This window comes from Podarcis gaigeae, assembly GCF_964106915.1.
Source record: "Podarcis gaigeae genome assembly, chromosome: 17".
NCBI classification, from domain to species: Eukaryota; Metazoa; Chordata; class Lepidosauria; order Squamata; family Lacertidae; genus Podarcis; species Podarcis gaigeae.
The window spans coordinates 38,607,425-38,631,033 of record NC_139694.1 but is presented as its reverse complement, the minus strand read 5'-3'; the positions used below and the strand labels follow the sequence as shown (position 1 = coordinate 38,631,033).

General features: G+C 45.4%; 2 protein-coding genes across 3 annotated transcripts in view; one reads left to right on the top strand and one right to left on the bottom strand.

Annotated features, from left to right (window-relative positions):
• Positions 1-435: 435 nt before the first annotated feature.
• LOC310835209 (uncharacterized protein) lies at positions 436-12,172 on the bottom strand. Of its 2 annotated transcripts, none has more exons than XR_014559421.1 (3): positions 11,952-12,172; positions 10,875-10,979; positions 436-595 (listed from the first exon to the last, which is right to left on the bottom strand). XR_014559421.1 is itself a non-coding variant. In XM_083720024.1 (3 exons), exons 1-3 carry the CDS (start codon positions 12,034-12,036, stop codon positions 472-474), a joined length of 363 nt encoding a protein of 120 aa, XP_083576150.1. In that variant the 5' UTR covers positions 12,037-12,172; the 3' UTR covers positions 436-471. The 2 variants fall into 2 exon arrangements, 1 of the variants encoding a protein (XP_083576150.1); XM_083720024.1 differs by having other exon boundaries at positions 11,903-12,172.
• Positions 10,972-23,609, top strand: part of BGN (biglycan) — a 47,364-nt gene continuing 34,726 nt past the window's right edge. The window contains exon 1 of the mRNA XM_083719542.1: positions 10,972-11,131. The gene's annotated coding sequence lies outside the window, so the exon portion shown is untranslated. The remainder of the gene's footprint in view (positions 11,132-23,609) is intronic.

Here is a 23,609-nt window from a genome sequence, read left to right as displayed (position 1 = left end):
GTTGCCTCATTTTGAGGGCCACCCACAGCTGCATCCCGGACTCACCAGGCAGGTCTGTGTCCTTGGCAGAGAGGCCCACACTCAAGAGCAGAAAGACCCCAGCCTGAGCAAATGCAGTTGAGGCACATCTGGACACTATTACTGCAAAGGTCTTGTTGGGGGCAGCAGCAGTGCCAGCCTCCCCTTTGGTGCCTCCCACACCCATTGTCCTCTTCACAGTTCAGGATTTTGGTGGAAGCGGAAAGTCTCCCCTTCCTACTCTTCTACTTCTACTTGTGTAAAAGGCCCTTGATCCCAAGCACGGAGTCTCAGAAGCCCCCTGACCACAGCCCAGGGGCTTCCCAGCAAACATGGCTCAGGAGACAGAGGGACTCTCTGCTGTTTTGCCCTTCCAGCACAGGAGTGTTTTGCACTTCTCACTTCCTTGTGAGGGAGGCACATTAGTAGGATCTTTTTATTTACAAATGTATGCTAGGTGGTGGTGGCGGCGGCTGGTGGTGTTCCTTGGGACCAGTAGGATGGCAGAAAGGCCAGCAGCTGGTGGTGCCAGAACCAATGACAGAGGGTGGGTCCCTGCTGCAAAGGGGCTTGCAATCTAGAATTCAACAAAGAGAAAACAACTGAGGAAGGGGAGAGAATTAGAAAATGGAGGCAAGGGGGAAAGGAGAAGACTGTGTACTTCTATGGAACACACAGTTCTCCAAGAGGGCCACAAGACCCTATCCTTAGGGCTTATGACAGAGGTGGGGGGATGAAGGAAGGATGGACCAAGCAATGAGTTTGTGTTTACTGAACAATAGTTGTCCGTTTCCCCCCCACACACACACACACACCACTGCTCTTCCAGCATTGCCCAGCAGATTGCTTTTATATTTGAGTGAGTTTCCAAATTAGTTGGGGTTTGGAGAGGGAAAATCTACTCATCAAAGATAAAAAATCCCACTGAGCACAGGGAATGCCCCGAGGCAGCCTAAAGTAGCTCTTTGGGGAGCAGCCAAGATGTGAAGATAATGAGAATGGCGAATTGTTGCTTAACATTGCTTAACATTATTGGAACAATATATGTGTTATTTCTCGCTTTTTAAAGTTTCCCTTAAAACATTATCAAAAAAGCATTATCAAAAACTGTCTAGCCAAGGGGTTGCCAATGCAGTGCCTGTGGGTCTTCCTTGGCTCCCAGTGGGTCCCCCCCCCCTCTGAAATTAGGCTCAAAAAAGCCATAGAACCTGTGTGGCTTGTATTGAGCTAAGCTCTAAGTAGATTCATTGAAAATAATGAACCTAAGTTAGGCATGCCCATTAACTTCAGCGGAGTTAACTAGCATTCCATACAATTTGTGTGTGTGTGTGAGAGAGAGAGAGAGATACCCACAACAGTTCCCCCTGTTTGGAAATGAGCCACAAGCCTTAAAAGGGTGATGGCTTCTCGTTTAGTCTGTTGAAATTGCAATGAACTGCTCCCAAATCTTTAACCCAGTTATGTATATCATAACTTCCATGATAAATGAATACATATGTGATTAGCACTCCTTTTTTGCCTGCTCCCTTTCCAATCACTTCTTCACAAGGTGAAAGCCTTCTTCAAATATTCTTTACTCTCTAATTTATGTACATCTTTAGCAAAAACTGAAAATGTTTAAAATTTAAATGCTCAGTTCTGCCAAAAGGATATATGGGGATGTATTGGGCAGAGGTGCCGGGTTGCCCCCAAGATTGGGGGGACAACGTGTGTAACACGTGTGATGTCACACACACATCACATGACGTCACAGACGTCTCCTGACGCTGTGTAAAATGGTGCATATTGAGGAGGCTGAAGACACCTCAACCCCCCAGAGTTGGCACCCCTGGTACTGGGGACGGGGATGGTACTGTGACCCTCATGTTGTTGGTCTATTTTTAATTAATTAATTAATATTATTGATAATATAGCACCCTTCATCTGAAAATCTCAGGGTGGTTCACAAGATAAAACCCCCATCACCCTTGACTTTTGGCCATGCTGGCTGAGGCTGATGGGAGTCCAGCAACATCTGGAGCAGAAAGATTAAGGAAAAGGGCTGGCTATATTAACCCTCCATCTTCAGAGGCACTTACCACTGAATACAATAGCTGGGGAGGCCACAGGGGGGCTCTTCCTGTTGGCTTCCCATAGGCATTTTGTTGGGAAACAGGATGCCGATCGGGCCTGATCCATCAGGGCTCACCGTATTGCTTCCACCCACCCAAATTTAGAGACATTCTATCCAAAATGACATTTCTCTGTAATTACAGTGAAACAGTCCTTCCTGGCCAAGGCTGTGGGTACGATTCCTCACGCCTGGTTTCCCAAAAGCAACACCTTCCTTTGAGGCCTCTTGCTTGGACCAAGGCTGTGCTAACCCACCCGAATGCAGCTCTTAGATTTGCGCCGCCAGGGGGGGGGAAAGGCAGGAAAAAACAAGAGAACAAATTTGGAGGAAGCTGGTGCAGCTAATTACCAAGAAAAAAGGGGGGGCTGGGGAGGGGTTGAGCAATCCCAGAATGCAAAGAATGCAGAGCTGTTGTTGCTGCTGAGATAGACAGGGAGCAGAACCACACGGAAAGGGATCTGGGTGACTCAGGAGGAGGAGTTCATTTGCAACCTCAAACCAAACTCAGTCGCTTGCCACCATAAAGGTTAACTCTTTACCAATAGGGCTCGGTCCCAGTATCCAATCATTGTGCCCTCCCAGGTGACAAGAAGTCAAGCAACTAGGTGTCATTTTATTCCACACAATCCCCCTACAGGGTGCTTCAGAGTTGCCAGGGAATTTCACTTATAATGCAATTTCAAGGGAGAATCGGGAAGTTCTTAATTAAAGAAAACATCTGAGGAATTCTGAGGAGAGGAAAAGGAAGGAACATTTCATGTGGGACATGGGGGTGGGGGCGCAGTGTCATTAGTTTGCCTGAGAGAACAGGAATGCCAGCTTTATACCCTGTAGGCTGTTCCTAACCTAAATAAAATTGGAGAGCAAACTCCCAGGCTCCCACCCCATTCGATATCCAAAGCCCAGGAATAGATTCTACAAGGACTTCTGCATGTGCAATGCAACGTTCTCCTCCTCTTCTCCCTGCTCATGCTCTCTAAATCCATTCTAGGGTTTTCCCCAAACTTATGCAGAGAATATTTGAGAGAACATGGGGTGTGCATGGGGGGGGGGGAGAGGAGGAAAGTCCTGTTGCGTAAGCAGGATAGGGTGCCGGAGTTGAATACCTCCATATGGGAAGGCCACTCATGTAGGCTCATATGGGGTGGAGGCCCTGCGGGGCGGAAATATTTATTTTGTCTTTCATTTTTTAGATTAAAATTATTTGCATAATTTATTACTTTTGTTAAATTTTCCTTTGTATTAAATCAATTCGGAATTAGTCATTTCAGATTTCAATCTGTATTTTGTAAATCATTATTTGCAATTGGACATGCACACACCTTACGGTGCCTGTGATTTTTAACTCTGAGTGGAATGATATTGGCAGGCTACAGGCTTTTCTAAGGCAATGGTTCCCGAACTCCTCCCCACCCTCCCTAGACCGGTTGAAAATTGCTGATTGCTGAGGATCTTTGCAGTCCCCTTGGGGCAATTGTGATGCTGTACAGTGTACACAATGGAGTTCAGGCTCGTGGACCATTGGTGGTCCCCTGACCACAGCTTGGGAACCCCTGTTCTAAGAGCATCATGCCTACCAAATGGGGCTGGGTAGGGGAGACAAGCTGAGGATGTAAGGAAGGGGTGTGGGTGGTTCCCTTCCTTTACGCCCCTTTTGATATTAAAAATAGACCCCAGCCCTTTATACCCGGAGAAGGCAGACACGTGAGGGGCAAGCGTGGCTGCCACCGTCACGTTTCGTTTGGCCTTGAGGCACCCCAGCCCTGTTGTTAGTCTGCTCAACTCAAAACAGCAGTAGATTCATGATGGATGTTCAGGAGGGGCAAGGCAAGAGGGATAGAGAATATCTTCATAAGAATATGAGATTCCTGGGGAATAAAGCAAAAAACCCTGCAGGGATCAAAGATCACATCAGGAATGTTCCTGCTGGCGTCATGTCCAATCTGGCCTACATTCCTGCAGCTGCTATCCAAACGCAGCTGGAACCAGCTCCCACAGTGAAGAAGAAGAGGAAGAGGCCACCACAATGCATGCAAGGGCCAGAAAATATTGTGAGCTCTTATTATAACAAGTTTGGGGGTTATAAAGCTATGTGTAATACTATCCAGGGTTAGAATCTAAGGAAGCTACTGAGCCTCTTGGGCTTGCTGGTTGGAAGGTCGGCAATTTGAATCCGCGCAACGGGGAGAGCTCCCATTTCTCTGTCCCAGCTTCTGCCAACCTACCAGTTCCAAAGCACACCAGTGCAAGTAGATAAACAGGTACTGCTGCAGCAGGAAGGTAAACGGCATTTCCGTGCACTCTGGCACTCTTTATGGTGTCCCATTGCGCCAGAAGTGGTTTAGTCACGCACATGTAAAAGATAATTACATGAGGCACATTTCCTGGGTTGTGTATTGGACACGGTAATCCTAGCCAAATCAACAAGTGTCAATAAGTCAAACAAACTTCTTTGTGAGAGGACTGCCTGGGCGGAGCCCTCTAGTTCATGGGTAGGCAAACTAAGGCCCAGGGGCTGGATCCGGCAGAATTGCCTTCTAAATCCGACCTGCGGATGGTCCGGGAATCAGTGTGTTTTTACATGAGTAGAATGTGTCCTTTTATTTAAAATGCATCTCTGGGTTATTTGTGGGGCATAGGAATTCGTTTATTTCCTCCCCCAAAAATATAGTCTGCCCCCCCCAAGGTCTGAGGGACAGTGGACCGGCCCCCTGCTGAAAAAGTTTGCTGACCCCTGCTTTAGTTCCTCCCTCTGTAGATAAAGAGAGCATAGTTTAGGGAAGGGGAGTGGAAGTGATGTAACCAGGAAGCAGAGAGGAAGAATTTAGCTGGATGTGCCCTGTAGAGCAGGGGTCAGCAACCTAAGGCGCATGGGCCACAGGCAGCCCACGGGGGTTGTTTAACCGGTGAAGCACGGCGCGGGAACTCGCTTCCATGGCACTGGAAATTGCGTCTGCGCATGTGCAGATGCTGGAAATTGTGTCTGCACAGACGTAGGCGCAGACGCTGGAAATCACGCACCCGCAATCTGGCCCACAGAGGGATTTCCGCTGGAGTGAACCGGCCCAGGCAAGGTAAACCTTGTCGACCCCTGCTGTAGAGCAAGAGAGGCTGCAGAGAAGGGATGCTGATGTGCTTCTGGAATAAGCTGACCCTTTTTGGGGTGCTGCTGCTGCTGTGAGCCCCTCCATAGGTAGGCTCAAGTTGTATATATGTAAATAAAACCATATATCACAAAGACACCCTAGCCCCTTTGTGCCTCATTCCCCAAGGAAACACTAGCCCTGGGTAAGCATGCCTGCAACCCCCGGAATCTCAGAGATAAGTGTGGTGGGTAACAATATGTATGGGCAACACCACACACATACGCATGATTTAGAAGATTGCAAAGGGAGATGTTAATGGGGCTGCTTTAAAAACTGCAAAGCCACCAACAAATCCAAAGCCTTCCCAAAGCCCCATTTCCCAGCTCCCCTTGCCTTGCCTCTGAACCCTCAACCCAGGACTTCCAGAGATCAAAAGCTCTTGACCAAAAGAGCCCTGAACTCCCAGGCACACGGCTGCTCTAGGAATGCCCTCTTTCCACAAATCAAAATGAACTATAAACAAAGTCACAAAATTAGGGGGGAATGTTCTCAGTGGGGTGAAGAGCTCAGTGGGGTGAACAACTCATGTCCACAGCATCTCGTAAGACCCAGTGAGGATTTAAAATTTTTTACACACACATACACACTGTAAGAAGATCAGCTGAACAGGAGAAGGGGCAATGGGCCAAAATCACTTACGTAAACCTCTCTCACTCTGCACTTGACATTTGGTGGCAGATATTCCCACCCCCCATGGCATGTAGATCTAAATAGATATGGAAAGATAACTTATTTACATTGCATAGGCTTTCCCTGAGTGCATACAGAACTGTTTTATGTGATTCATTTTATTCATATCTCTATATCTATCTATCTATCTATCTATCTATCTATCTATCTATCTATCTATCATCTATCTATCTCTATCTATCTATCTATCTATCTATCTATCTCTATCTATCTATCTATCTATCTATCTATCTATCTATCTATATCTATCTATATCTATCTATCTATCTATCATCTATCTATCATCTATCATCTATCTATATCTATCTATATCTATCTATCTATCTATCTATCTATCTATCTATCTATCTATCATCTATATCATCTATCTATCATCTATCTATCTATCTATCTATCTATCTATCTATCATCTATCTATCATCTATCTATCATCTATCTATCTATATCTATATACACATACACACATAGATACATAATCTATTCTTATGTTCTATTTTTGTGTTGTTTGCTGTATTCTTTATTAGGCAGTATATACCTTTGTGTATGAATAAAATAAAGATTTTATATTACATGGAGTAAGAGAAAGTATTTTCAACAAATCTGGCATGACACATTAAGGAATTCAGGAATTTAGCATCAAAATGTACAAAGTTGCTTTTCTAATCTTCTCTCGGGACCAGTACGCAAACCTAAGCAGCTCCTCACCCCCACCCCCATGGCATGTAAATGTTCCACAGTCTATGGCTGCCTACATACTATGCATTTAAAGCAGAAACCCCTGCAAAGAATCCTAGGAACTGGAGGTTAAGGGTGCTGGGAATTGTAGGTCTGTGAAGGGTAAACTACAATTTCCAGGATTCATTGCAGGCGGGAGTGTGCTTTAAGTGTTTGGTATATACACAGGGATAACTAGGAGTAGATTTTCATAGGTTCGTAGTAAGTCGCCTTATATTCAAGTCAGACAATTGATCTTTTTGGCTCTGATACGCAAAATAAATGCCTGGGCTCAGGATTATTTACAGTGGTACCTCGGGTTACATACGCTTCAGGTTACAGACTCCGCTAACCCAGAAAGAGTACCTCGGGTTAAGAACTTTGCTTCAGGATGAGAACAGAAATCGTGCTCCGGCGGCACAGCGGCAGAGGGAGGCCCCATTAGCTAAAATGGTGTTTCATGTTATGAACAGTTTCAGGTTAAGAATGGACCTCCAGAACGAATTAAGTACTTAACCCGAGGTACCACTGTAATTCCAAATCTACTTCTTTTGCAACTAGCTCCAGGTGGTGGATCTTGGAGTTGTAGTAAAGAATAGAAGTAGATCTTGCAGACTTGAAGTTTGCCCACCCCTGGTTTAGACTATATGGGATTGTTGTTGTTGTTTAGTCGTTTAGTCGTGTCCGACTCTTCGTGACCCCATGGACCAGAGAACGCCAGGCACCTCTGTCCTCCACTGCCTCCCGCAGTTTGCTCAAACTCATGCTGGTAACCTCGAAAACACTATCCAACCATCTCGTCCTCTGCCGTCCCCTTCTCCTTGTGCCCTCCATCTTTCCCAACATCAGGGTCTTCTCCAGGGAGTCTTCTCTTCTCATGAGGTGGCCAAAGTACTGGAGCCTCAGCTTCACAATCTGTCCTTCCAGTGAGCACTCAGGGTTGATTTCCTTCAGTATGGAGAGGTTTGATCTTCTTGCAGTCCATGGGACTCTCAAGAGTCTCCTCCAGCACCATAATTCAAAAGCATCAATTCTTCGGCGATCAGCCTTCTTTATGGTCCAGCTCTCACTTCCATACATCACTACTGGGAAAACCATAGCTTTAACTATACGAACCTTTGTTGGCAAGGTGATGTCTCTACTTCTCAAGATGCTGTCTAGGCCTGTCATTGCCCTTCTCCCAAGAAGCAGGCGTCTTTTAATTTCGTGGCTGCTGTCACCATCTGCAGTGATCATTGAGCCCAAGAAAGTAAAATCTCTCACTACCTCCATTTCTTCCCCTTCTATTTGCCAGGAGGTGATGGGACCAGTGGCCATGATCTTCGTTTTTTTGATGTTGAGCTTCAGACCATATTTTGCGCTCTCCTCTTTCACCCTCATTAAAAGGTTCTTTAATTCCTCCTCACTTTCTGCCACCAAGGTTGTGTCATCTGCATATCTGAGGTTGTTGATATTTCTTCCGGCAATCTTAATTCCGGCGAGGGATTCATCCAGCCCAGCCTTTCGCATGATGAATTCTGCAAGCAGGGACAAAAAACATAACATTTGCTTCCCTTTTACATTACCTGAGGGGATTCAACCACTGTACCTCATGGGAGGGTTCAGGGAGGACTTGCTTTCCCCTGCAGCCTGTGATATGGTTTGGTTGCTTCCATCACCTGGAACTAGTTCCTCAGCATCTCCTAGCAGTTTCATGCCTGCTTGTTTAAGGACACCAGAAGGCCTTCTGAGTGGGGGCCTCAGGCTAGAGCACCTGCCCCCAGGTGCATCTGGCTCCATCGTAATATATATTTCAGCCACAGGTTAAGATGAACCTTCTCACCCAGGCCTTTGGGTGGAGGGAGGATACAAGTGTTATTCTCTGATTATAATTTTTTTTATTTTTAAATTTTGATTGTGCTCTAGTACATTTGAATGTAATGTTTATAGTGATTTTGTCTGTACCTTGTTCTAGGACCATAAGGTGAATCGGGGCATGGTTAGAAATAGAAATGACACATAAATAATGGTGTAGTTTATAATGCACAGATTGCAGGGTAGGTGGGGGTGTGTGAGTAATTGCAGCGAGGGACTATATTATTTGGTCTCTTGATCTATTCTGTCCAGGCTAGGTGCAAGGCAGACTAGCTGGGGAAAGGCAAGCTTTGGGCAGGACTTTAGGAACATGGCGCTGGGATGTTTAGTTTATCAGTAAAAAACCTGACACTGAGCTTTACAGAGCAGCAGCAGCAGCAGCAGCAACAGCAACAACAACAACAACAACAACGACAACAACAACAACAACAACTGTATCCTAATTGCTAGCCTTGCCCCCGCTGGGCCTAGCCCACTCTAAGATCTTATTCACGCTTACCTTTCCTCCACTCTTTCCAGCCACAATCTGTGCTTTAAAACTTTGTATCCGAGTGTCCTTTTGTTGCCACAGAGCTTTCCCCATGAAGACTCGCTTTTTAACATACAATAGGAGCAAGCAGCAATCCACAGAAAACCCAAATTGACATTTGCTCTGATTGAGCACTAAGGTGCGGATTTTTGCGGGGAATGCTTTGTGGCAACAGCAGCAACAACAAAAACTGCTCAGACATGGAGCTTTTAAGCACAGACCTGTACTTGGAAAGAGGGGGAGGGGGAGGTAAAAGTCTCTCACTCTGACCTCTCTGGGTCTTCTGAAATGGAGTCCTCCAAGTTTGAGGATGGCTGTGCCACATCCTTGGGCTGGAGGGGCACTGGCATCAAAGGCTCATCGGATGCAAGCACTTCCATTGACCTGTTGTCTTGCTCCTCTTCAACTGACAGCAAGCCACAGCGAAAGGTAACCTGAAAGGGCTGCTCTTTCACCCAGACATCAGCCAAATGGCCTGATGTACTCAACTGTAGTTGTACAGTGCCATTTTAGCAGTGATGGACCCAGCAAGAGGCTCTCCTGTGTAAGCCCCATTGAAACAAATGGGAGCTGTGCAAGATCACTGGTGTGGGAAGACCTCCTCCTCCTAAGGAAGGAGCAAGAGATTGAAAATAGGCAATTGCCCAAGATGTGGGCAACTTGCAATTGTACTCTTTGGGGGCAGCAATGTGGTATGATATGAACAGGGCAGGAAAGTCCTTTAAACCTCCTGATTCTACAGCTTTCCCTGTCCAGTGTGTTCCATTCTTTGGCTGAGTCAGCCTTCTCAGAATCCCAGAATCGTAGAGTTGCAAGGGACCCCCAGGACCATCTAGTGTAACCCCTTGCAGTGCAGGATTCACAGCCAAAGTATCCCTGACAGAGGGCCACCCAACCCCTGTTGGATGAAGGATCCCATGAAGGACCCACCGCCTTCCAAGGGAGTCTCTTCCGCTGCTCCGCTTATGAACTTCCAGATCCTCCAACTGCCCACAACTGGAAAAGGGCGGACACTGGCCCTACACATATTGATGGGAATATAACTCCCATCTCCCCTAATGACTAGCCATGCTGGCTGGGACTGGCAGTCCAACAATATCTAGAAGGCCATAAATTTCCTTTCTCTGGGATTAGACGGATCTGCAAACTGATCCATCCATTCTTGTCTCACATTCTCTCTGTCTCCCTCTAAAGCCATTCATCCAAGGGCTATGTAACTGAAGAGCATTCCCGCCTCTCCCCATGTTTATTGATCTCCTTTATCCCCTCGTATCGCAATCTTGTTTCTCTGTCTCTTTGTCTTATTCTGCCCATTGTTTGTTCAGAGGCCTAAAACAGCATATGCCCAGTTCCTTACCAACAAAATGGCTTCCCCCCTTTCATCTTTATCGCTGGTCAGTTTCTTCCACTCAGGGGAAGACAAATATTTTGCATAGCCTTAAACCAACACAAAAGACCATCCTCTCTGGCGCCACATAGTCAGAGTTTGGTGACCAAATCCTACCCTGCCCCCATTATTATTATTTTTTAGGGGGAGGGCTGGGGGTGTCAGTTTTGTTTTCTCACCACCCTCCTGGCCCACTCACTCATGTGGCTACTTTGAAAATAAGAACTGACAAGAAAGCCTGCCATTTTGGACAGAGGAGGGGCGGCTGAAAACTTCCATCCTTGAGGCTGGGTGGTTTTCTCTCTCTTTTAATTCCCCCCACCCTTTTGGCAGGTGGTTGATGGAAACCACATGACGGTTCAGCCCCTGAAGTCATTTTTTGGGAGGGAGGGAGTGTTTGTGTGCGTAGAGAGCGCGCTGTACCTCATTGAAACCAGCTTGCCTACAAGGGAAGTCAACTCCTCTACATTCCCTCCAGCGCAGTCTCCTCCAGCCCCGTGAGAAGGGCTTGACACACACAGCTCCCGGCTGCAGCAGCAAAGAAGAAAAAGCAAAACCCACAGCATCAGGGAAGAGGAAGAAAGAAGAAGGGGATTTAAAGGCAGAAAGAAGCAGGCATTTGGCTAGAGAAGAAAGTCTGCCCCAGGTTGTGACACCCAGAACCACATTCTGACCCAAAGGTACCTTTTCTTTTCATTCTGCACCCCGCTCCCCCCATCCCCAGGGTGTCTGGCAAAGTTTTTCACACGGACTGTCCCTGTGGTGGTTGAGTTAATGAATGGACCACACAGGGATTGCAGTCAGGGGAATGAAAGCCATGAACTTGTGCTCTAGACTCCCTTGCTATCACTAAACCTTCACTTCCAGGGCTCCCTTGCTCTAACCATTAGAACTTAATTCATGAAATCCCATTCTCCTCTAGGAATGTTGCCTTCTGAGTCTACCCTTACCATATTTACTATTACTTCATTTACCCCTCCCTAAAGCCCTAAAACCTTATACTAGTTTCTTTCTAGTGAAGGGGAAGAGAACCCAGGAGTCCTGCAAGTCCCCTCCAACCACGGGAGAAGTCCACTTGGCACCCTCCCTCTCCCTCATATAGATATGAATTCCACTGAAGTGTGTTTGTGTGTATCTGTCTGTCTGTCTATCTATCTACAGTGGAATTCTTATCTGCTGCCTGTCGCTGCCACTTCCCTCAACTCTGCTCCCCTTCCCCACAAGCTGATGAGAATTGGGCTGTTAACAGCTTGCTCTTAAACTCTGTAGTTCTCAGGTTTCCATTTGTTACTTTCATCTGCTTGGCAGCTGCCTAACCCTGCAAGAACAAGACAGGATTTCTTGGTTTTCGCTCTCACTCCCTCGAACAATCTTCAGGGTTCCCAGGCTGTTGCTGCTGGCTTTCTTCTCCTTGGTAGTGAAATTTATAGATGCTGGGACCACATTCTGACCTCAGCCATAACAATCCATTGAGGTTTCCAGTTATTCTTGCACCATTACCAGGATCTCCAAACTCCTTTGAAGGGGTGGTTCCCTCGGTGGGGTCTTCTCTTTGCTCGATATGCGGAGGGGGTCCTGCCACCATGAGGCTTGGGGGGACCTCACACAGTGGATTTCTCCATCATTAAGGCTGGTGGAATGAGATCCAAGATGCAGGGCCCAATCCACTGGAGAGCTCTCTTGCACAAAGCCCCATTGAAGGGAACAGTGGTGATGTAAGAACACAGTGGTGGGTTGGGCAACGTTCCAGAGTCAGAAGGGTCCTTGGAGGTCATAAAGGAGGACTGTATGTGTGTGTTTGGATTTTTTGCCAGCAACTGTGCCAGTCCTGTGAATATTCCTTAGGGTTCCTAGGTACATCTTTGTCAGGAGGACAAATGTAAATGTGCGAACTGGGTGATAATGGGCAATGCCCTTGGTCACAGCATTTGGCAGTATGGGAATTGGAGCAGAGGTGCTGGTGGACTGCGTTCACCTAGTTAATTTGTTGCATGTTGCATGTGCCCAAGGAAACTTGAACCTGCTAGTGGGCAGAGAGGAAAATGTTTATTGTGTGCACGTTCCTAACGGATGGCTCGGTGCACTTCTACTCCTGCCCACCACAAATTTAAAAATATTGGGGTTAAAAAAAGGAGAAGCAAAGGTCAAGATTCTTAGGAAGCTCAATGCCACCAGACCCCCATCCCTCTGCTCCATGGACTTGTTGCACACACACAGCCCTCCTCATTGACTCCGGCATTCACAGCATCAACCTGGTATCACAAAAGATCATCATAAACAGAACCCTGCTGGCTCAGGCCGGGTAGAGTTAATCTAGCGTCCTGTGGTCAACCAAATCCCACATGAAGTCCATATCTCATATTCAGAGGTATGTTGCTTCTGGATGTGGAGGTGTCACTCATCTCTTGTGGCTCGTTGCCACTAGTACCCTACACCATGCATTTGGTTAATCCCCTTGTAAAGCTGTCTGAGCCATCATCACCACACTTCATGGGAGCAAATTCCTTAAGTTAACCAGAGGTTGTGCAGAAAAGTACTTTTTGTTCTGCCCATTCTGAACCTACTGCCCATCAGTTTTTTTGCATTGTCCTTTGTCCCAGGACTGTGCCTCGTTTTCCCATCCCATACTGCTAGACGCTACCTCCTCTTTTAGAAGCTTTCATTCTCCTGTTTCCCTTGTTGTTGACTATGGGGAATCCACCTCTCTCCCCTAGCTAGAGATAGAATCCTGCGGCATTTACAGCCCCTCCCTAATGCCCACCCCTCTTCTCAGTCTGCTAACCTCAAAGACCCTCAAGTTCCTCGTTAGATTGGATCTGGTGCCCACTGAAATCTGTGCCTGTGGCCCAGCAAGCCAGCATTGCATTATTTTATCTTATTTTTATCTGAGCAAAGCTGTTAGTTATGGATGGCATAAGGTACTTGGTTGGCTTGTTTGTCCAAAGTGAGAATGAAACATGAGCAGAGCAGACTGGAAGAGCTTTTCATTCAAAGCCAGCATAAATGTTTGCAAACTGGGACAGCAAATCCTGCAACGTCTCCAGGAGCATCCAATCCCACCCTTGGAAGCAATTATATGGGGAGGCCCCAAGGGGATAGGAAACCACAAAAACCAGCTAGTTTAAGCAAAGCCTCCTTGATCCTTTCAAAGAGTCCTGCGAAAGAGAAGATATTAAATGCAAAAAAGAGAAGGAAGCTGGATTATCAAAGGCTTATACTTTTTAGGGAGAGGCATTCAACTAAGCGGTTTATGAGAGAGTTGGTGGCTATCATCGAGTGGAGGAAAATGGCACTGGAGGTCAGAATTTTGCAAGGAATGGGGAGGCAATGGAAAGGGTTAAGTAGTCAATGTAAATGAGAGGCATCATGGTTCCTAACTTCATATCTGAGAGAGGAGGTCCAGCAGGCTAGGGCAGGGAGGGCTGGGAGAAAAACCCACACATGCTCATCAACTCTACCTCCTTGTGCCAGCCCCTGCCTGTGGAGCGTGCGGATTTCTTGGCATGCTGGCTGCTGAGCTGGCAGGCATGGCACACTGCCGGCCACAGAACCACCAGCTTGGCTCCACAGAGCCACAGATGCCCAAGACCCACAGACTGCTCCCAGCCACGGAACATGGCATTCAGGCACAACCTCTCCTCACCACCCCATCTCTGAGCTGAGCTCAAATGCTTCTTAACCCTCCATTAGAGATATGACACGCTGCTGGCGAAAGCTTTGTCTCGGTTCTATCAACACCATGTGTGCAATCTATGTCACACTAGTGGTGCAGATATATCACACAGGTTCAGACAACCTGCTGATTCAGCTTCATCCTGCTTTGTCTGCAGGGAGATTGGACAACATTGCTTTTAAATGAGCATTCATTTTGATTGTTTGTGGGAAAGTCACATGACATCGCATCAAAGCAAATGTTACCCCACACTTCCCAGCATTTTCCTGTCACTTTTCATATTGCAAAATGTTTGGTCTTTTGGGGAAGAAGGCTTGTTGAATGAGACCTCCCAATCAACTGTAATTGTGCAACCGAAATTTGTTGGGACGTGACTGCACCTGAAAGCAGGGACAGTCTGGAAGTGCCTTGATGGCTGGTTTCATTAGCATCACAACTCTCAGTCTGCCTCTAGAGAGGCAGAATACCTATATGAACCCCACAGTCCACTGCACTTTGATGGGTCCTTTTGTCTGTTGTGAATCTGAGCTCCCTTGATTGCACTGGCTCCCCTGGTTCATACTTAATCAAATATACCAGGAAATACTATACACGAAGGAGGACAGAACATCTGTCCAATAAAGGGGTCCTGCTTCCACATGTGTGTTTGTGTGAATGATTATGTAATCATGTTTTATTTCTAGGGCTTCTAAAATCTGCTACTAACATTAACCATTTGTACTGTGGTTTAGGATGTTCAAAGCACATACATTGTATTGTAACATTTACAACAATCCAGTATGGCAGGTTGATATTGTGGGTGGCTAAATCTGAGCAACAGTGGCAAAGGCAAAGTTTGAACCAAAAGCTTCCCACCTCAAAATTGGAAGATGCAGTAGGCATGCTGTCACTCAGACTGTCACTTTTATTGGTGTTATCACTGAGGAATCCCTGATAAGCTTCCACATGGCTCTCCGAAACATAGACTCAGGGGACAGCACAGTGGAGTTTATTATGTGTTTGCAGCTGTTTGTGTTCCCATTTAATTTGCATAGTCCACATGAAATTATTCTCAAACAACACCAATCTCATGCTTCCCACCTGAACATTAGGGTTTACCTGATATGGGGATAATCCAATAAATTGGGGAAAAGCAGGCTCCAGACCACATCACTTGGGTTTTTCCAGTCTTTTGGGGTGAAAGGCTCAGTTGTCACTTTCTGCTATTCCCCTTTCCATGCCCACACCTTCCTCAATGCTTTCATTTCTTTTTTTGGCTGTACTTGTAACTATTTCAGGGGTGCTATTGAATGGAGGAATAATTTTATTTTGGTCTGTCAGATTTGCACACAACCAGAAAACTGCACAAGCAAATTTACAGCTGTGTGTTTTTGCCTTCTTCTTGGGTGGGGATTTTTTTAAACAACAACAACAACAGGGCACATCTGCAGCTCTCTATGTACATGCCCTGTTGGTACTTAATTGGCACAATAGAATCTAATTAGAAGGCAGGGACAAACACAAAAGGGAATGCCTGCTGGCATGAAGAGGGAAGGCTATGCAAATTCAAATATACAAACTCTAATATGTGAGGGTGTGGACAACGTTGGTCTAATCTGAATGTGGGAAAAGTGGATTAACAGCTTGTCTCATGAGGTGGCCAAAATATTGGAGCCTCAGCTTCAGGATCTGTCCTTCCAATCAGGGCTGATTTCCTTAATAATGGACGTGTTTGATCTTCTTGCAGTCCATGGGACTCTCAAGTCTCCTCCAGCACCATAATTCAAAAGCATCCATTCTTTGGCGATCAGCCTTCTTTATGGTCCAGCTCTCACTTCCATACATCACTACTGGGAAAACCATAGCTTTATCTATACGGACCTTTGTTGGCAAGGTGATGTCTCTGCTTTTTAAGATACTGTCTAGGTTTGTCATTGCTTTTCTCCCAAGAAGCAGGCGTCTTGTAATTTCGTCACTGCTGTCACCACCTGCAGTGATTATGGAACCCAAGACAGTAAAATCTCTCACTGCCTCCATTTCTTCCCCTTATATTTGCCAGGAGGTGATGGGACCAGTGGCCATGATCTTAGTTTTTTTGATGTTGAGCTTCAGACCATATTTTCGCTCTCCTCTTTCAGCTTCATTAAAAAGTTCTATAATTCCTCCTCACTTTCTGCTATCAAGGTTGTGTCATCTGCATATCTGAGGTTGATATTTCTTCTGGCTAATTTGAATGTGGGAAAAGTAGATTAACAGCTAAGTAATTCTTAAAGGGGGGACGCAGGTGGCGCTGTGGGTTAAAGCCTCAGCGCCTAGGACTTGCCGATCGAAAGGTCGGCGGTTCGAATCCCTGCGGCGGGGTGCGCTCCCGCTGCTCGGTCCCAGCGCCTGCCAACCTAGCAGTTCGAAAGCACCTCCAGGTGCAAGTAGATAAATAGGGACCGCTTACCAGCGGGAAGGTAAACGGCGTTTCCGTGTGCGGCTCTGGCTCGCCAGAGCAGCGATGTCATGCTGGCCACGTGACCCGGAAGTGTCTCCGGACAGCGCTGGCCCCTGGCCTCTTAAGTGAGATGGGCGCACAACCCCAGAGTCTGTCAAGACTGGCCCGTACGGGCAGGGGTACCTTTACCTTTACCTTTACCTAATTCTTAAAGGTGAGCAAGCCCCGGGTCAGACTACTGTTCCATTAACTTCAGTATTGCCTGCTTTGAATGACAGCTGCATGATAGACAAAGCATGTACAGTACTAGGTAGGAATGGGTGAGTTGGTCAATGTCAACATTCTCTCATTTGCTAATATTGAATTTGGTTCCCCATATTTCCACTGAAATTGCATTCTTTTGGGTGCGGGATTGTCAGCATTTCAGTGTGACCATCTCCTAAAAAACACATATTTGTATGCAGTTGTGACTAATAAAACACATTATTTCAAGTAATGCCCCCGATATAATGTTTTTTGTATGCTATTTTCATGAATACATGCATTTTGATGCACACCTTCCCCTAATATAATGTATTTCCGTTAGAGATTTGCAGCTCCAAATTTGGACAAGTGCAAATTTTGAAGGCTAGTTGTGTTCGATTCACTTATCATTTCAAGAAATGCAAATTAGCTAGTTTCTTTTTAGAAGGCAAACAAAACTGAATCCCCCCCCCCAATATTGAGCAGTCATACTGATTTTTCACAATATTGGAGGTTATGCAATGTCACCATCAAACTACTTTCCATTGTAGTTATAGGAGCAGGAAGCAGATTTGTTGTGAAAGAGTACTATTTAGTCGTTGTTATTTATTGCAGTGTACTCACTTCCTTTGTAGTGGATTAGGAAGGTGAACTGCTATAGCTCAAAGTGCATATAATGGCATCTTCTCAAATGTGTGCAGAAATGGCCCAAAAGTTAAAACGTGAAATAGTAAAGTGAAAAATGGTCAGAACTCCAGTAGAGCTCTAGCAGAAGTATTTTAAAACTGAAGATATCAGGAAATGAATCCAGCACCTTCTACATGCAAAACATGTGCCCTACAGTCGCTCCCCATTGTACTATACCATGGTCGCCAGGTTCATGTAGCACAGTAAGGCAAACTATGGTTTATTGGAAATGTTCAAACATGCTGGTTCCCATCAGGCAGCTTGCAGCACAGCAGCTAAGCCAAGGGTCCTTAAGCACTGTCTGCAGCCAAGAATAAGCCTTGGCTATAGATGGTGGTTAGGGATGCGGGTGGCACTGTGGTCTAAACCACAGAGCCTAGGGCTTGCCGATCGGAAGGTCAGTGGTTCAAATCCCTGCGACAGGGTGAGCTCCCGTTGCTCGGTCCCTGCTCCTGACAACCTAGCAGTTTGAAAGCACATCAAAGTGCAAATAGATAAATAAGTACCACTCTGACGGGAAGGTAAACGGCATTTCTGTGCACTGCTCTGGTTCGCCAGAAGCGGCATAGTGATGCTGGCCACATGACCTGGAAAAACTGTCTGCGGACAAACGTCGGCTCCCTCGGCCAGTAAAGCGACGTGAGCGCTGCAACCCCAGAGTCGTTCGTGAGTGGACTTAACTGTCAGGGGTCCTTTACCTTTACCTTTTATAGATGGTGGTTAATGAGGAGAGAGCTTAACCATGATCTGAGGCTCTGATGACATGCTAAGCAAGCCTTGGCTTACTCAGCTGCTATGCTCCTCCAGCACATTCCTTTAAGGGCTCACCCACTCTTTGCTTGTTCTGTGCCTAGAAAGCACAGCTCTGGGTGGCTTCCCACTTGTCCTTGGGTCCAATAAGCTTTCCATTTGCCGTAGCCCCAAGAAAACCTTCTCTCTACTGCAGAACCGGGTAAACTTCAATCTGACATTTGCTTTGATTCAACAGTAAAGAGCAGGACAAGTGGAAGTGTGAGGAAGCCCCAGGTCATAATTTGGCTTAGTTTTATGTGAAAACGTGGCTATTGACTCTTAAATCTGAGATTTATATGATCATGGAACATTTATCCTCCGATTAATTAGATTCCTCCCCTTATAAAAGAAATTTGATTCAGGAGATCTGAAATAGCAAACTTGACTTGGGTCTTCTTTGATAGCTTTTAGCCATCACAACCACGAGGCCTGGAAACCTACTTTTGAAAATATTGACAGCTGGACTATTTAGGACTCTATTGTAGACAGAATCACTCAGAACGGCTCTTGGGATCTGGAGGGTTGCTTGATTGCAGGCTTATGTTGCACAATGTCCTCTCATTGGCATTGCTGTTAAAAATACAATCCCGTCCCAAAACGGTTACAAGTTCGGACAGAAGCCAAATTACTTGCGGTTTAGAGACAAATGTAAGGCGTGGAGTTTTGATGCCTCCCTTTGGTAAAGGGGAGGGCAGTTTGGTGAGCTGAAAGAGTACAGATGACTGAAAGCCTGGTCTCCTACGTTTGTTTCATAAACAGCAAAATCTGGCTGGATCCCAGTGCATGGGAGAATGCTGTAACACAGAGGGAGCTGTCTGGAGCTGGGCAGTTACATTTCGGGTAACTGTAAAAGTGCCAGGATAGGAGCACGGTCAGGGCTGGTGCAATACTTTCTTGTGGCAAGAAATCTAAATCTCGCCACAAAAGTTCTGCTGTGCCTCCATGGCCAGAGATGATACGGTTCTGCATACCAGTTGGTAGGCAGCCTGGATAGCCTCTATGGACAGCCACTGTGAGAACAGACGGCTGGACTAGATGGGCCTTTAGCCTGATCTAGCAAGGCTCTTCCTAAATACCACCCGCCTCTCTACTTACCATGAGGGCACAACCCATTAAGAAGTTCTGCAGAGCAAGTCTCACTGGAATGCAATGGAGCTGTGAATGGGCACTGCTGTGGAAAATTAATGGGGTTAGATTGCAGACTGTGAGTTAGGTCTCCCTCTTAGCCCAGGCTAAAAGTCAGAGAAACCTACCATATTTTTTGCTCTATAAGACTCACTTTTTCCTTCCTAAAAAGTAAGGGGAAATGTGTGTGTGTCTTATGGAGCGAATGCAGGCTGCGCAGCTATCCCAGAAGCCAGAACAGCAAGAGTGATTGCTGCTTTCACTGCACAGCGATCCCTCTTGCTGTTCTGGCTTCTGAGATTCAGAGTATATTTTTTTTCTTGTTTTCCTCCTCCAAAAAGTAGGTGCGTCTTGTGGTCTGGTGCGTCTTATAGAGCGAAAAATATGGTAATTCACATTTCTGCACAGCACAGCATATTACTTTTAAGGTCAGAAGTAAAGCAAGCAAAAATGTGGAGAATTTTATATTGACAGTCATCAAGGCTGAAAAGAAGTTTCAGATCTTATTTTGTTTCACTTTGATTTTGTGGATGTAAAATGTATATTCTCAACATGCAGCCCGTATGGTTTGTTAGCTAATACACAGACCAGCTGAGTTCTTGCAAGGAGTTTCTAGACAAATGCAGCTGCTTCAAACCTTAACTGCTGAATGGTAGCACTTGGGAAATTTCAAGGCCAAAATAAACACTGAGCAGATTGGGGAAGAAAAACTGGGGAGCAGAAAAGCAATACTGCAAAAAGGTAGATAAATTAAGAGTCGCAGAGTGTTGTGGATGGTAGAACTGGCAGGTTTTGTGGCTAACAGAGATAGGTGATATAGAAAAAGTTAAGCAGAGTGGGCCTCTGAGCATGTGTATTTTTTTTAATAATATTTTTTATTAGTTTTATGAAATACAGAAAAAAGAATAAAGAACATATTATAAAAATAGAGAAAGAAAGTTACAAATTTTCTTGTTCTTTTTTCCAAATCTACTGGACTTCCCCGCGTCCTCCCAACCCTGCATTCTCTGTGATACATAACGTCAGCAATTTGTTAACTTGTTTCAATACTTGTTGTATCTTTCATTTTATCATGTTACCCAATTTCAAATATATTGTAACCCAAAACATGTACGTTTTCATTTTAACACAATAAAGTTGTTTCATTATTCTATCTCTGACTTCTTGTACCTTAATTTCCATTTCTTTAGTTTAACATTACTGAAGCTAGAATTTCCTAAAAGGTGCGTTTTTTAACATTCATACAACTTATAATGTTTTTCCAAATAGTCCTTAAATTTTTTCCAGTCCTCCTCGATTGTTTCTTCTCCCAAGTCTCGGATTCTGCCAGTCATTTTGGCCAGTTCCATGTAGTCCATCAACTGCGTTTGCCATTCCTCCAGTGTGGGTAAATCTTGTGACTTCCAATATTTTGCAATCAAAATCCTTGCTGCTGTGGTGGCGTACATAAAAAAAGTTCTATCCTTCTTAAACACCCTCTGGTCCACCATGCCCAAGAGGAAGGCCTCTGGTTTCTTAGGTAAGGTAAATCTAAGTACCTTTTTTAGTTCATTATGAATCGTTTCCCAAAAGGCCTTCACCCTCGGGCAGGTCCACCAGAGGTGAAAGAATGTCCCTTCCGCCTCCTTACATTTCCAACATTTATTATCAGACAGGTGATATATCTTAGCAAGCTTGACTGGGGTCATGTACCACCGGTATATCATTTTCATAATGTTTTCCTTCAAGGCACTACATGCCGTAAATTTCATTCCGGTGTTCCATAACCTTCCCCAGTCTTCAAACATAATGTTATGCCCCAAGTCCTGCGCCCACTTTATCATTGCGGATTTGACTGTCTCATCCTGAGTGTTCCATTTAAGCAGCAGGTTATACATTCTCGAAAGTAGTTTACTTTTTGGTTCTAACAATTCAGTCTCTAGTTTTGATTTTTCCACCTGGAATCCAACCTTCTTATCTACTTTAAAGACCTCTTGAATTTGTGCATAATGCAACCAATCTCGCACCTTGTTTTTTAGTTTTTCCAAGCTCTGCAACCTCCAATTGTCTCCAATCTTTTCAATAATTTCCCCATATTTAGGCCAATTGGCTTCCATATTAGGTCTCTTACGTGCCTTGGCCTCCACCGGTGAGAGCCACCTCGGAGTCTTACTCTCCAATAAGTCTTTATATTTTGTCCAGACCATTAAAATTGCTCTCCTGACAATGTGGTTTTTAAACAGTTTGTGCACTTTAACCTTGTCATACCACAAATATGCATGCCACCCAAAAGCATTGTCAAACCCTTCCAGATCTAGGACATCAGAGTTTTCCAGTAAGATCCAATCTTTCAACCAGCAGAAGGCTGCGGATTCATAATATAACCTCAAGTCTGGCAGGGCAAATCCCCCTCTTTCTTTCGCATCAGTTAATATCTTAAACTTTATTCGGGGCTTTTTGCCCTGCCAAACAAACTTAGAGATATCCTTCTGCCACCTTCCAAAACATTCCACCTTGTCCACGATCTGTAGGGTCTGAAACAAAAATAGCATTTTTGGCAAAACGTTCATCTTTATAGCTGCTATTCGGCCCAACAAGGAAAGTTTCAATCTTGACCACGTTTCCAGATCTCTTTTGATTTCTGACCAACATTTCTCGTAGTTGTCTTTAAACAGATTCAAATTTTTGGAGGTCAGATACACCCCTAGGTATTTTACTTTTTTAACCACATTTAATTCTGTTTCTTTCACGAACTCATCTGTTTCTGTAGTTGTCAAATTTTTTGCTAGAACCTTTGTTTTTTGCTTGTTCAACTTAAATCCCGCCACCCGACCAAAATCCGAAATTAATTCTAACACTCTTTTAGTACTAGAGACAGGCTCCTGCAATGTTAATACCAGGTCATCTGCAAATGCTTTCAATTTATATTGTTTCACTCCGACCTCAATTCCCTGTACCAACTGGTCCTTTCTAATCAAATTCAATAGCACCTCCAGAACTGAAATAAACAATAGGGGGGATAGGGGGCACCCCTGCCGTGTCCCTTTTTCAATTTTAAACTCCTCTGTCACCACATTGTTTACTATCAATTTCGCTTTTTGTTCTGAATAAATTGCTTCTATTCCATTTTCAAACCCCCGCCCCACTCCCATCCCTTCCAAATTTTTCTTCATAAACATCCAGGAAATGTTGTCAAAGGCGGCCTCTGAGCATGTGTAGAGTGCCTTTCCTTCACTTCTGGTTACTTGCAGCCAGTGGTTAAAAACAGAGGTGCCCAGGCTACATCCTGCCCAGAACCTAATTCCTCTGATAACACTGCCCCACTCTCATTCCAGAGTGTATATAAATATGATGAACAATGCGGGTGCTGTGGAAGCACATCAAAACACAGTGTATCACAGGTACTTTCTCTTCTCCAGGACTGAGTTCAGGGAAAACCAAGTGAGCATGCTTGCAGCATGAGCCAACTAAGGGCTGCCCTGATTGGTTAGAGCCTGTGATGTCATGAAACCACTTCCTTCTGCCCCATCTTGGAGCAGTGTGATGTAGTAGCTGCATTGTCAGATTAGGACTGGGGAACGTAGGGCTCTTCCAGACCCACTATTTTTGAGTAGTATGCAATCACATACCGGCAAATTCACATGGCTCTGTTACAGCTGATTGGGTGGTCTTGCACAATAAATCTGCTTCCTCCAAAAAATCAGTCTTTTTGAGGATAAAATGGGAGGGAGGGAGACCCATGAATGCTGCCTTGAGCTCCTTGGAGAAAAGATGTAAATGTATTCCATAAATAAAATAAATAAGTTGCAGGGGTGAAAGTTCTGGCACTGAAAACAGACTGGGGCAGGTGAGCCCTAATTTCTGTTATGCCCTGGCTAGTGCTTTTTTTCTAGAAAAAACGGTGCAGGAATGCTGCCCTATCCCTCCTGTTTCCGGCTAGCGGAAGAAGGAGGGCTGCTTTGTGAACAGCACAGCTAATGCGCATAGAAGCTTTTTCCCTGCAGGTCTGCCCTGCAAGCTGCCCTCTCCCTTCTGCTCACTTGCACAAGCCAGAGAGACTTGCATAAGTCTTACAGAGCAGAGGCAGGGGAAGTTCCCCCCCCACACACACACACATCAGCTGTTAGCCCGGGAAGAGCCTCATTAAAGCCCCGGTGCACCTCTGGCTCACGAGAAGACCCTCTCCAGTGCCCACAGAGGATGTCCTCTTTGCGCTCCAGGGGTAATCTTAATGTGAACC

Bases quoted from the DNA above. Each gene is read 5' to 3' on its own strand.
- LOC310835209 (XM_083720024.1), bottom strand. From the start codon at position 12,036: ATGGTGGCAGGACCCCCTCCGCATATCGAGCAAAGAGAAGACCCCACC. The intron at 10,980-11,902 runs GTCAGAATGTGG...TTGCTGCTGCAG, and splicing joins AATGGATTGTTATGGCTGAG to CCGGGAGCTGTGTGTGTCAA. The intron at 596-10,874 runs GTACAGCGCGCT...GTTGAATTCTAG, and splicing joins GGCAAGCTGGTTTCAATGAG to ATTGCAAGCCCCTTTGCAGC.